At 41.1% G+C, this 15,068-nt stretch overlaps 1 protein-coding gene across 7 annotated transcripts in view; it reads right to left on the bottom strand.

Moving 5' to 3' along the window:
* The window catches only part of MID1 (midline 1), a 272,856-nt gene that overhangs the window by 109,731 nt on the left and 148,057 nt on the right, over positions 1-15,068 (bottom strand). For all 7 annotated transcript variants that reach the window (XR_008579693.1, XR_008579697.1, XM_054846079.1 and 4 more), the window contains exon 2: positions 12,140-12,855. Coding sequence is in view for 5 of the 7 variants with exons in the window: in XM_054846079.1 (XP_054702054.1) it covers positions 12,140-12,799 (660 nt within the window). In the remaining 2 variants the exon portion in view is untranslated. The remainder of the gene's footprint in view (positions 1-12,139; positions 12,856-15,068) is intronic.

Genomic DNA, 15,068 nt, shown 5'->3' with positions numbered 1-15,068 from the left:
AGTGGGCACCTATCACCCCTTGGGATGAAAAAGGGCCTCAGTGCAGGAGCTCCCTCACATGGCAGTGTTTCCAATGTACCGAAGAATTTTAACCCCCAGTGCTAGCCTTCCAGCAGCAAGCACTTACTCACAGGAAAGCAAGTGCCACTCACTCCCACCGAGCTGAAGAAGACCCTGTGCCACGGGAGAGCCCCAGCGTTGGTAGGGCCATCCTGGGGTGACCCACTGCCCCAGCAGCCCCCAGCATCTGCGTACACGGGGGAAGCAGGAACCATAGGAAAGACCATACAGCGACCAGCAGGTCCATGACTACTGGAAAAACACAGGGGCTTTCTCTCCCAAGCAGTCACCTCTACCAATCTCTTGCATATCTGCACATATACTTTTTCCCCTTTTATAGTTTACAGAATATAGTCAGGTTCGGTATATTGGGAAAGGCATAGAAAACATCTGGTTTTGCCTTGACAAATTTTAATTTATTTAAAACTGATGATGTCGGTCAAATATTATTTTTAATATTTTAATAGTTCTTTCAATTATTCTTTTGAAGGGATTTCTTGCATGTATGCGTTTAGAGTCTTTGAGCTACAAATAAAACATTTTAAATACCTACTCAGATGAACCCTCATCCATACACTGATCAAGATGTTTTCTTCTCTTTAGTAATTTATTATTAAGATAGATAATGCTTGAATTCAGTTTGAATGAGTTATATTCTCCATATGCTACTGGCTTAAGCTAGGGATAAAATTTGCACACACTGTCATTAGCTACAGCCTAACGAGTCTGCTTAATGCTTCTACCACGAGACACATATGTTGTGAGCAGCTGCCCATCTTTAATCTCTTTTAAAGTTTGACTGCATCACAGCAAAAAACGAAACTTGGGTGCACAGCCTCACATTTCAAAATAGCCAGCCTGCCTCCAGAAGCGCAGAGCTGGGTTTCCGTGGGGACCATACTTAACACGGGAACCTGCAGCAACCGCCAGCCGGTCTTAGTAAAGCACGGGGTGCTTACCAATAGAACATCAATCTATATAATCAGCAACTCAGGTTCTTCTCTCTCACTTTGTCACAGGATGTTTTTGTTTCTCTAGTAGTTAATGAAAGAGGATATCTTTTTTTTTTTTTTTTTACTTTTCACTAATTTTACGTATCAGCTAGACTTAGATACGGAAAGCTCTGACATTCAAACATATTACAAGCTTGAATTGACATTGTTATTCAGAGGTAGCAAGAAATCTCACTATAAACTGCATGGGGAAAACAGGAGACTTTGGCAAGTCTTAAGTTTTGTTTGTGGCAAGTCTTAAGTTTGGTTTGCATATATGTTTGTGGATACTTTTAAAGAAAAGAGAAAAAAGGGATTATTTTCATCAGGGAAGCACTTTTTTCATTTTTTCCTTCACCTGCTTCAAATCTTGAAAAGATTTCCCAGACCCGATTAGCCATTGCTTCCTACAGCTCTGACAGTCTAGGCGTGCTGAGAAATCTTCCAGTACTATGTTCCATCAGAGATGTTCCAGCTTATTTGTAGCTGAACAGGTTAGTGTTTATCTTCTGAGGGGAAAAAAATAGAAGTTTAATACCTTTAAAGTACCTATTTCAAAATGTGTGAATTACAAGTGGCATTGCAGGAAACAATGCAGGAAAAAAAAAATGCTGGGGTGGCTTATGATTTTAGGCATACCCCTAATCAAGAGGTATATCAACAATCCCATCCTGATATTAGTCCTGGGACCCAAAAGCTCCGTCCCCATCTTGCTCAGCCTAACAGCAGATTGCTGCTCCCATCTTCATCTGTCCTGGTATTAACAATGATTTATCACCCCAAACTGGTGAGCCTAAGGTAAGTAATGGTGTAAGAAATAATTCATGCAGTACGGCACTAGGAAGTAATGGCACTGAAAAGGCCCCTTTGTACTTTTTAGCTTTTTAAGAAAAGACCTCACATTTTATTAATATTTTATTGTAATTTATATAAACTGTAGCATGTTACAAGGAAAATTTCTTCTTGTACCAGGTTTTTATTTTCATTTTATTTAGGATACCCCTTGGGAAAAGAATGTGATATCAAAACCATAATTTCATTAAGAAATAGAAGATGAAACTCTTATATAGAATATTTTGGAATCTCTCATATTTCAATTCTTTCTTCAAATTAGGGAGCGTAAGTTTACAGTCAATAGAGAGTACTGTTATAACAGTGCACTAACATCAGTGTGGACATCGGAATGAATTTATCAGACTGGCCCATAAAAGGGACCTACAGAGCCAGGAGTTGCACTGAGACCTCTTCTCCTAAATGAAGGGCACAAGAATCCAGGCCTTTCAGTGCAGTGACAAGGGGGAGTGAGGCTATTGTATTTCAAACCAGAATAATTATAAGAAATGAAATACTAGTGCCTCTGCTGACTAGTGGAACTAGCCAATATTAATTTTAAACTTTTTTTCTTGTTTAATCTTACCATTACATGATGCCAACAGCTCACCTGAATATTACTGTGACCATACAAAATTTCCACGTACCCATCATGTTTGCTTTTGTATTTTTTTCTAAGCATAGTTGAATGAATATTCCCTGAAGCTTGGGTTACATCTCATGTACTTGTACAAGATCTTATATTACAGGACTTTTTTTTGAATTGAGCCTTTGGGAATTACTATAGTAAAATTAAGTAAAATTATTTCTATACTGTTTTACAGATGCGGTTGGCAGAGATGATGGTACAGTGGAATACCATCTATTCCAAAGTCACAAATGCCCACAGAGGTTTCCTTTTTTTCCTTAAAAATTCCTCAACTTCTGTATAGATATGAAGTTGTATATTGTATATTACTCCACTAAAATATCCTTGCCTTTTCAAACTTTCAGCATTTGGTTTCTGAAGCAAATGTTCTGCAGGCCACTAAAATGCTATAGATGAGGGGTCTGTTGTAGTTTAGAAGATAATTCTCAATATCACAACTAATTGAACAGATAAATCGCAAGGGAAAATGCTAGCCATAGACACTCCGGTTACATTTGTCATCTGTGCTGAATTTGATCCCTCGCATACTGTAAAATGTAATTATAGGATCATAATGCTACTTTATGTTTTTATGGCCAACACACTGTAAGGAAGCTAAAACTGCAAAGTTTCAAAAGAGAAGACTGAGATTACATTTTGGCAGGAAATTTTCATTTCTCCAAAAATGCAAATGTTGCGAGCATGGAAAAAAACCCAAACCACCAAACCCTGCTGCTTTCAAAGTCAAACCAATGCAACTTTGAGCATGCATTCAATACAAACATGTCAATAGCCCAAAAATTCTGGAAGTGCAATAGTGTCATAATTGAGATGGATGGGGAAATAATTCTACAGAACCGCGCCCCTGACTATGGACTCATTGCTTGTCCCTTCTTCTTCCTTTCCAGTTTTCAGTGCTCAGAATCTCATGGAGCTCTTTCAGAGGAGACAAGGTATATGAGCAAACACACAAGGGCTAGCAGGTGGCACAGATTTTTCTAAATTCTGCAGTGCAATTCTAGCTATGACAAAGTCTCACATCTTGGCAGCTGGGACCGCCGAAAGCAGGTTGGTAAGCCCTCATGGAGGGAACTTGTAAGGTACAGAGGCAGCCCAGAGCTCCAGTCCCTTGAGCGCTTTTGTCTGAGGCATTAAAACAACCCTGCAGGTGCTCCCCTTCCGCAGTCATAAACCGGGATATTGCATAGGACCAACACCCCACACAAAGGAGAAGTTTGTAAAACAAGTGATATTTCCGCTCCAGCCTGCAGAAATTAAAAAAGATAAGGCAATCCTGCTGGCACCATCAAGGCACATCACCAAGAAAACCAGTGATATCTATTACTTATCAGCTACCCAACATGTTCTAAGCATTTTACTGAAGACAATGCACTTTCAAGTAAGCATTTATACTGTAAAAGGGTGAGACTTGCTTAAGTAAGCATTTACAGAAGATCTAGGAATAACTCAATATAGTCACAATATGATAAAATCATCTAATTTTGCATTTTCTTTGCACCTCCTTCATTTTTTACTGACTTTAGATAACCGGAAAACAGAGATCACGCTCTGCCTGATTTGCAAGAGCGCATTATAAATAAGACGTGAAAGCTGTGAAGGGCAGGAATCCCCTCGCCCCACGTACTCGGGGCAACAAGGTCCTTCCCAGCAAAAGAAAAGGCTTCCTGCATGGAGGATCAAGGGATGCCAAGGGAGACGGGGCCGGATGGCTGGTTTTGGGGAGAGGTAAATACAGATGGCAGAAAGAGGGAACACAGTCTTACCACCCATATTAGGCTTTGAGTCCAAAGTGTGCTTTAGCAACCCAACACAGCTTTCCAGCCCGTGACATTCTGGAGGAGCTTCCCTCTCCGTGGACTGTTCAGGCTTTCAAAGTTAGGCACCGTATCTGACTGCTACGAACCCCTACGTATAGGTTCACAGTGCTGAGGATACACACGAGTACTATCATTTTGCTAGTCAGTGTACCTTTTACTGAAAAAAGAGGGCCAAAGGAAATCATAGTAGATGTACGCTTGTAAAGCCTGAAATGGAAAGTAGTGTACTTGAATTGTTGCTAGATTTGTGTTTTAAGATCAGACAATATGAAAAAAAATATAATAGGTCATGAAAATTATTCAACATAAGATGAAGAACTAAAATGCTTTAATCATGCTGCTATGATTGTGTGTCATTATGGGGCAGAGATAAAGTAATTTCGATTTCTCTTCATGGAGTAATTTAACATATTAAATGAAAGATTGAGAGAAATCTGAATATTGACTGTTCTGCAGTTCTTATTTGGGAGATATTTACATACAGGTTTTGGGGTGGGTTTTTTCCCTATTTAAAGCATACTATTAACCACCTTCGCCTGAAATGTATTTGCTGTCACATTATTTTTTTAAATATTCACATTAAAATAAGGTTATACCTTGAAATAATTTCAGAATATACATACCTAAAGTGTAGACATACATACTCATACTCTTCCATACATGTCTCAATGCCACTGAAAAGTGTGAGATTTAGCCTACTACCCATGGTAAGTGTTTTTAGCCATACTCCTCCAAATAGCTTTATCACTCCTCAATAAAGCACTAAAAGAATCAGCTTACTCATTCTATTTATCAGTTATAAGAAAACATACAGTTATGCTAGAACCCGTAAATGCTCTGCCTTTGAAAGGTCACTCGTTTGTAGCTTTTCCTGTTACCAACCCTATCTTTGTTACCCTGCTAGGCAGACACTACATTTCCTAAACAAAGGGTGAACTTATGCCCACCACTAGATGTTCTGAAATAGTTCATTATTTGCCCTTAACTTCATCTATCATTTGCTTCACTTCCATTTTTATTGCTTTATTTTTACTGTTTTATTATTTATTGTTTACACACAAATTCTCATTTTGAGGAAGTATCTGTCATGCATTATACTCCACCTCCAACTCCCAAGCATCCTATTATCTAAAAACACACAAGCAATGAAGGGCCATTCAGGAGGTCATTACAATAAGCAAATTCAAAGCTAGAATATGGACTTACAGTCCATTATCTGAGCTGTTTGGATCAGATCCATGGAAAAGTATGAATATACATTTTGCTGAATGCCTGGTCTGGCTTCACTGGAAACCAGAGTCACGAGAACAAAGATAATAATGCTGTACTGTTTACAATTTTATTTAATGCTCTTGTTCTTCCTGAATAGATTATGCCTTCAACACCATCATTCCCACTAAAAATTGAAGGAAATAAGTAGTACTTTATTTATAACTCTTGTAAAGTCATAGGTCATTATCCACCATCATAAACACAAGGAACTTCAAACTAGGCTAAACCTAATGTTGTTATTACTGTATTGACATGTTCTGTTATTCTTCTAAACTCTACCAAAGAAATACCAGCTGGAGGAAACACAGCCACTTCAGACAACACTAAAGAGAGTATGTTCTAAAGTCTGCCTTAGTATTTATATATTAACGTAATAAAATAAGTGCGGCTGGTAAACCTTTGTAATAAATAGTTCATTTCTACATCAATCATCTTCCATGAAAAAACTTAGTATTTTTAGATCTTTGCAAATACTCAAGCACAGCCAGTTAGTTACGTTTCTGCATCTATTTCAGCGTTAAGTAATATCAGGTAATATTGCATACTAATAGATGTGGCCATTCATCATTTTAACTTCATAAAAAATAATACACTGAAACATCTGTCAAGCAGTATCTAATCTAATAATTATATCAAGCTGCATCTAATCTAATAACAATCTAATAATAATGAAAGTCCACGAGTTCCGCATTTTGTTAGGCTGGATACAGTAGTTTAATTGTATGTTAAACCTGCGTAACTGGCACTATAGAAAATAACTTTCTACACTCTGAGTCTATTAAGTACAATGTAAGGAAAAGTGCCACTTATCGAAATGTTTAATAACACATATCACTATAACACTGCCATACTATGTCTTTACATATCTGTTGGATTCTTTTTAGTGTAAATAGCTTCCATTAAATAGGAAGTTAGTAAAGTTAAGGGTATACAGGGAAACTATAAATTTAGACATGAAAATATTCAGCTACTAAAAACAGATATATGCGTGGAATATTAAAAACGGATATCAAGTAAAATGATTAATGCATGGTTAATATAAATATATATCTGATCAAAATATTTTTACTGACCTACACATATATATGAAACTGTATATATTTACTTTAAATATAGGTATATATGTATTCATTCAAATTCAAGATTCTAGGTATTAATGACATTAGACGTGTATTGGGTCTGTCTGAGATGGAGTCAGCTGTCCCCACAGCAGCCCTCACAGCGCTGTGCTGTGTATCGGCAGCCAGCAAGGTGTTGGTAACACACCAGGGTTTGGCCACTGCTGAGCAGCACTGGCACACACCAAGGCTTCTCTCCAACATTCACCCCCTCACCAGTGGGCTGGGGGTGGGCGAGACCCTGGGAGGGCACACAGCCAGGACAGCTGGCCCAAACTGACCGAAGGGACATTCCATACCGTATGGCGTCTGCTCAGCAATAAGAGCTAAGGGAAAGCAGGAGGAAGGGGCCGGGCCAGGGGGGCATTTGTTATTTACGACATTTGTCTTCCAGAGGAACCACTACATGTACTGAAGCCCTGCTTCCCGGGAACTGGCCGGACATCTCCTGCTGATGGGAAGTAGAGAATCAGTCTTTTGGTTTTCCTTTGCCTCTGTGCACGGCCTTTTGCTTTATTAAACTGCCTTTATCTTGACTCATGAGGGTTTGTTCCATCTTATTTTCTCTCCCCTGTCCAGCTGAGGAGAGGAGTGATAGAGCGGCTTTGGTGGGCACCTGGCCTCCAGCCAAGGTCAACCCACCACAGATACTGGTAGAAATTACATGCGTTTCTATGCTAGACAAACTAGTCTACCTATGCATACGTACAAACATATGCAGTACTGTCTTTATATACTAACACAAGCACTACAAATATGCACATAAAATGAAGAAAATGTATATAGACACATATTTACATGTATGTGCATAATATATTTATATATAAATCCAGAAATCAATATTCTCGGATTGTCAACTCAACTCATTCGTAAAAGTATAGATTTGTAAGTGCTGAGTTCTTATGGTATTACAGTATACCAATAATGATCTAGCTGCAACTACAAAATAATGCCACATAAAAATATTTGGAAAGCTTCAGCTCATATTTTGCCAGTATCTCTGCAAAGACATTTAAATACGAAAAGTTTTTAAATTCATAATACACATAGCAGGGAAGCAGACATATTTTTGTACTATATTTGTAGAAGCTGCGGACTTGACAAAGTCTCCTACCTTTACGAAGTCAAAGTAGGCTCATAAGATTCGAATGCAATTCTCCCTGCATGGAAACAGTTTATGGCTGCTTCCCACCGAAAAAATATTTGTGAGTAGTCGAATTGACACACCATAGAAAACTGAACCCTTGCGTTCTGAATCAGCAGTGTAGGAAAGACAGATGTGTATGGATTCTGTCACTAAAACTAGATGAAAACCACACAAACAAGAAGCTCCCTTTTGTTCCTGGAATTGCTGAACGCCTTTCAGAGGGCTGCCCTGCCTTCGTAAACATGCCCAACAGACGTCAGCACTAATAAGATTCAAACAAAAACATGGAGAACCGCAGCTAACCTACAGCAGTTCAATTCAACAAAAGATCTTTCTTGACTAAGCACTACAATAATTGTGCTAAAATTATTTTTTGACAAGAATATATGTGTCAGCAACCAGATTCCCAGTTAATATGAAGGTGAGTAAAAAAATTGGTTTTAATGGAGTTATGCTAGCTTTACACCATATAAAAATACGGTATACCGTCTACCTTCCTCTTCTGTTACACCTCTTCTTCGCTAATATTAAATGAGTGATATCCTTCCATCCACACCTTGTAAATTCTCCCCAAAATACTCTCTCTTGTTCAGAATAAATCTTATGTTTTCATTTTTCTTATAACTTTCTTGAGTATAAATATATCTATAGAACAAAGGTAACTTTATGAATTTTCTCCAAAAAAAAAAAGAATGTACTTTTCAACTGTCTTTTCCTTTCCATTGCAACAAGACAAAAAGCAAAGAATCAATATCAAAAGTAATTAGCCATAAATATTTTCTTTGAGGTAATATGGTGGGCTAAGCATAAGCATTTGCACCTTCTATTTCTAAAGCTCTCATTGTTTATGTAGCTAAAAATAATTTCTAATTTATACCACAATTTCAACCACCACCTCAAAAATTCAGCATATCACCAGGATATTTCCTGTTCTCTGTTTTGGACATGGTTTTTCATTTTTAATATGCATCTGTCTATGATCTACTTAAAAAAAACAAAACCCAAACTCAACACCACATGTGTAAACACTAAAACAACTATAAGCGTGAAGATATATCATGTGGTCATGTAACCAAGGAAGAAAGGATCGTTCCTGGAAGAACACAAGTGCCCTCAACCCCCTCCACCCCAGTGCAAGTTGAGAAAGAAAAGCACCTCTCAGGGTTGGAGCCGTAGCTGCCAAAGGAAAACACTTTCTCATTTTCAGATGTCCACAATTGCTATTACATTGACTGTTACACTTCAGCGTAGATGCCTCTGTTGGACACGTATACAGAACTCCTAATTAAGGGGTTTCTTTTTTGCCACAAAAGGAGCTAGATTGTAATGGCATCTTTTGTCCTATGCTTAATGAAGGGTGAGATATTGCTTAAATAATTAGTAACACTGCTGGAAAAGAATGCGAGTAATTAGCATAGCTTGACACCCAGAGCAACACCAGTTGCTGTTGTTAGCATCAACGATGTGTCGATTTAAAAAGAAAAATCACAAGAAAGAAAGTGTCGCAGCGGTTTTGCTTTTCTTTTTTAAAGATACAGTTAAGCACCCATTTTTTGAATGAATCCACTATACTACCGCATGCTCATTCTTTCAGAATATTTTTTAAAGATTTGGGTAGCCTATCTATCAAACCCCATGTATTTTAAAACCCACAGACGCAATATAGCAAGGAACAACACATTTTTGTCAGGTGGGGATTTTCAGATCCACTTGAACATTGAATTTGCCAATGGCACGTGCACACTATCTGTAAGTTAACAAAGACCATATGCAAGCCGCACCTAAAATTTACGTTAGCAGCATGACCAGTGACTGAAGAGGTCATATCGTCATTTATGAAGAAGAAGGCCCGAACATGAAAATGGACCTGAAATTCTTTCCCATCAACTGCCAAACACTGTTGTGAACAGGTATCGTTCCTTTATTTCTGAGGGATAATTCCCAATCTATTAAACTGAAAATCTCTTTCTGTGCTGGTTTGATATATAAACCAGCACAAATTTCAGAGATGGAAGAGGCACTGAGGAAAGGCAAGGCATAGTTTTTAGATTACGTTCTTATGAACAGAGAACGGATGCTGGATCTGGATGGAAACCACCTAGCCTGCTGTTCCTGGGTGCAGACTACAAACATCTCATAATCGCTGGCATAATTGGTATGACTGATGTCATTGCTGGCATTAGCAAAGTGAAATAGGCTGCTTCATGACACAGGGGATAGGAACTGGATTTCATGCAGGCCATTAATTGTCTGTGTAAACTACTTTTAGATGGTTTGGGTACAAAGAAAGTCTGCGTCTCAGAAAAATCATACAGATATTATAAACAATGCTAGGACTCGCCATTATAAGGAAAGAGTTATTTGACTCAGGCCTACACTAACCATTAAATTAGTACTTGAACTATTTGTCAAGGAGGCTGGCGGAAAGTGCCGTGTTAGGCTTCTGGGTAACATCTGAGTAACAGACCAGGTGACATCTGATGTGAATGTTACTTGCCCGTCTGAGATACCCTTTCAGAGTTTGCTTAGGCATCTTTGCACAGAAAAGTCATAGATCATGCAAAAATACCTAACTATCTGCAATATTCAGTCAAAGATCTCAAGAGAAGAGACATGCCTTTTAAAGTCTTCTTTCTAGACTTGCTGTATGTGCATACATCAACACTAGGAAATGTTTACTTTTTTTTTTTTACATCCTCAAAACCATGCTTATCCAGTATTTAATGTGGAAGGTATTTCAAATTAAGTAGTGCACCCCTACTCATATAAAGTTGATAAACAATACACTGTTAGCTTCCTAAACAGTAGCACCTGTTAAGGATATAAACCTGCTGGATAATTGCAAAGCACTGTAAGTTCATGCACCTACTCACTTTTATAGTCCATGTCCCATTTTATCAATGGCCAAACTCTTACCTATTAAAATTACAAACCAGTCCAGAAAGCAAAAATAACAATTCCTCCTTAGTAAATACTTTAAGGATGACAGGAAGCTGTCAGGTCCGGGTAAAGAAGCATCTTTCATTACGTTGATACAATCACAGAATATGATCTCCATGTTTGCCCATGCACAGAGGCACAAAATCCGCACAGTGTGCATACGCAGGTTTTACCGGCACTCACATAAAGTTGTCAGAGACATGTGCAGCCACATATTTTTGTCTGAAGGTATTTAAGAAAAATCCTTTCCGTTAGTTAAACCTATTAATTCAGTTTCCTTCTCCACCTCTGAAATTCCATGTGGGAAGGCTGGCAGATCACCTTTGCCCTCCACACTTGTGATTTCTGGATTGCCATCCATCTTTTAAAAAATCACCCCCCCAGCCACGCACAGGCACACGCAGCCCGTCTGGAGGGAGTGAGTGGAGGGAAGCGTGGGGTGCCGAATTCCTGCCTTTGCTCCGAAGCAGCACCGAAATGGGCACGAGAGGAACGTACGCCCAGGCGGATGGGAGGCCACTCGCCGTGGCCTCGCCATTCAGCGGGAGCTGTGCCTCTGCCAGCAGCCTGGAGAGCCGCCAGAGCACCCTGCGACCTGGCTGCCCGGTGCCACCCTGCCCAGGGGGTCCTGCGTGGGGCCACGGGCTGCCGGAGCCATCCGGCTACCTGGCGGGAGATGTGCCGGGAGCTCGCCGAACCGTGGGAATGCCACAAGAAGCTCTGAAACAATTTCTGTTTTGTTTCCAGGGCTGAGCCGCCTGCGAGTCCGGGTGGGAGGCAGCGCGGGAAGAGCAGAGCTGGCATTCGGTTTCTCTGGCTGGATGGGCAGCTGGCATCCCTGAACCCGGCATGGATAAATGCATTGCCTGTTAGCGGTGATGCAAAGGGCTTTTCACAATGAAAGCAGCCAAATGAAAAATAATCAACAGCAGAGCGTACGCAAAGAATGCCTGACATTTCAGTCAGCACCTGTGCATGTGCAGTCAGCACTAAACCTTGCCTGCTCCATGAATAAAGTTGTAGGTAGATAAGAAAATTCACCTGAACAGTACTATATGCTGCATATTCCTTATGATAGCTATAGAGAAAGTAAAGCACAACTGAGGAATCGTTCCTTAAGCAAAATCGGACACCTTTTCAATGGTGATGAGCAAATGCACGTATAGATCTGTACGTGTATCTCATCCGATTAGAGACCGTGCAGCTACCTTTCCCAACCCCTGCCCAAACGAGGAATTCGGCATGTAACTGAAGGGGACTTTCCGTTCCAGCTACACGCTGCTTGACTAGAAAGGCCGATAGGTAGCACTAACCTTTAGCTTGTCGTAGCGCTCACTTAACGCCGCCACCTGATGGTCACGGTGTCGCCCAACCAGTTTACACAAGGCACAGATTAAGTGGTCGTCGGTCACGCAGTACATGTTCACTTTCTCATCCTCGTGCTCCAAGCACATTAATCCCCTGATGTGAGAGTCCGGGATGGGCTCGATGAGACGGTGGCCGGTGAACGGCTTCTTGTTGGGGTGAGTGGCTTTCAGGCACTCCTCGCAGTAGGACACCTCGCAGGTAACGCAGGTTTTCACCGCCTCCTGGGCAGGGTCCTGGTCGCAGAACTGGCAGAGGACCTTCTCGCAGGACGACATGCTGTTGCTATCGAACGCCCGCTCCCGGCGGGTCTCGCTGGGGGAATTGGGTCCGCTGACCGAGGCTTTCTGAAACCTGTCGATGATGTTCTGCAGGGTGACGTTGCGCTTGAGCCCGTCTAGACCGCGCTGGCTGAGGGTGATGACATAGCGGCAGGTCGGGCACTGGAAGGCGGTGATTGACTCCACCGGCTCGTTGGTGGCGCAGTGGGAGACCAGGATGCGGTGCGCACAGTTGAAGCAGAGGCTGTGAGCGCAAGGCAGCAGCAGCGGGTCTTCAAACAGCTCCAGACAGATAGGGCAGGTCAGTTCCGACTCCAGTGTTTCCATCTTCAGGCAAAGCTTTCCTGTGGCGTCAGCGAAATCCAGGGAAGCTGATCAGCTATCTGGAAACACACGTAAAATTCGATTAGGCGAGAGAGAACATGAGGGGTCAGCCGTGGGGGGTTGTCAACTTTCGCCGCTGCTCCCGGGGCTATCAACCCACCATGCCGGGCGGGAGAGCAATCTAAAGTTTTGAACCTGCACACGCACACATCAAGGTATTTAAAACTGGACTGCTTTATTTTTTTTCTTGCCTCTGTTCGCTTAAGAATGCAAAATAAAAGCTCCTTCCTAATTTCTTTCTCTTTCCCTTTCTCTCTCATGCGATCAAGGAAAACAGCACATGTTTCTGTGCATTATTAAAACCCAAAATGATGACCTTCAAACAGCCTATTACAGCAAAATTAGATTTCTTCTGCAGATGCTGCTTTTGGCTTCACTAATCTAGTCGTAAAACTTTTTTAAAAAACCCTCACCTTTGTATAGCATTGTGCAAGGATAAGCCCAGAGTATTATAACTCATAATCTCAACTCTCATTGCTATTACAATTAACAGAGTTATTTTCTCAGATTGAAATTTTAATTTGCTATTATAGCAGTAGCACAGCATTTAGAGTACATGTCTGTGTTTACTTGTGTCAATATCTATCTGAATATATACAGGGAATACTGTTTCTAGGAAAGCATGTGATACTTTCACATATAGTATATACATCTCCCATATACTAACACACTTCTATGTATTTCAAGAACATGCAACTATTTATGTGTGCCTGCATTTTTGTGCATATGTACTTGTACACGTATGTACAAACATATATCATATATATATTTGTAGAACGATAAATATAGCCAGAGGATCACACAGCATTGTAACTGAAATGCCTAAAGGAAGGTGGATGAAGTAAATGATAAACGGTACTTTAGCCCAAATTCGTGATGATCCTGACCTATAGTAAAAGAAGAGCCTCAAGAGAGTAAGATAGTGAAATGGGTGATTTGCTCAGGCGTTTGTGTGTACTTTTGCGTGAGTACTCTCTATTGCTAAAACTTACTAACTACCGCTTGCTTTAGTGGCCTTATTAATCACCTGAAGTGGATTAAGAATCACTGACTTTTAAACGGAGGGCATGGGATTTTCTGGAGAACGCAGCAGTACACCCACCCGCCGCCCCCGTCGGAGATCAACTGAAACTTCATTTTGTTTCCTTTCCTGCACTCGGCGTTACAGAGAGTGGTTTTGAAAGAGTCGCCCTGCGCGGCTCTCCCTGCGTAAGCTCCCGTCAGGGGCCCGTCGCTGCCGCGAGCAGACGGGTCAGTGAAGCAGAAGCAAAAGCTATGCTTCACACTCGCGGAGCTGTACCTCTTCACAGCACAATCTATTTAAGCTTTGTTGCTCATAACTGAGGACGGCTTCAGATGGCACAGCTGCATCGCCTTTACACTGTAAAGTCATTGTTCTGTTGTGTGAACTCTTGCCTCCTCCCCTGACCAGGGAAAAGGAGGGACGGACGAGAACCCCCCACAAACAAACCTTGGTTCATTAAGGGTGAGGAGAGCTCAGGGCTCATTAGTAGCCCTTGGGAACCAAGTGCGCTTCAGCCTGCTGTACTTCATGACAATTAGCGTGGGGAGCGCGGTGGCAGTGACGGGAATGCTACCTATTACCCCAATATGAACCGCAGCAAAAGGGAAAGTTCAGCAAACAGAGGCGAGGTTCAGCCTGCCCGTTGGTATTTAGTCCTGCTTGCTCTGTGAGAAGAGCAGCAAGGCGTCTGTTCCAGAGGTATGCTTAGAAATTAGGATTCTTTGCCTCTTTGGACTAATGCGTCCTTTTATTCTGCCAAGAAATCTGAGCATTTAAAAAATGCACTGACCCCGTCACAAAATTTGCTTTCCTGTATCTTCTGTGATGCTGATCTTACTTGAAATAAAGTTCAGTTTGCCAAAGACTAATTCATTTATAACTGTCCATCAGCTGCCATAATTGCATGGTGCATCTGGTCAAAATTAAAGCTCTGGCAATTTGATATAAGCAGGGAGACAACTCCCCTCCTCTCTCCTCAGCCACAGCCACACAGCAGAGAAAAGTTGAAAGCCTTTTCTGCAAACGAAGAACAGTTTGTCTTTCCTCCTTTTCACTCTGTATCACAGAAGTCCCAGAAGATCAAAATCTCATTCACATTGTTTGAATCCCTTCCACATCACAACTGTGTACCTCATCATCCACCTACCCCGCAGGCTGAATGCTGCACTGGAAATAGGAGAAGGGGAT

Source organism: Grus americana, chromosome 1 (assembly GCF_028858705.1).
Source record: "Grus americana isolate bGruAme1 chromosome 1, bGruAme1.mat, whole genome shotgun sequence".
Classification (NCBI taxonomy): Eukaryota; Metazoa; Chordata; class Aves; order Gruiformes; family Gruidae; genus Grus; species Grus americana.
Note: the sequence above shows the minus strand (reverse complement) of the source record. Positions and strands in the feature narration are given on the sequence as shown.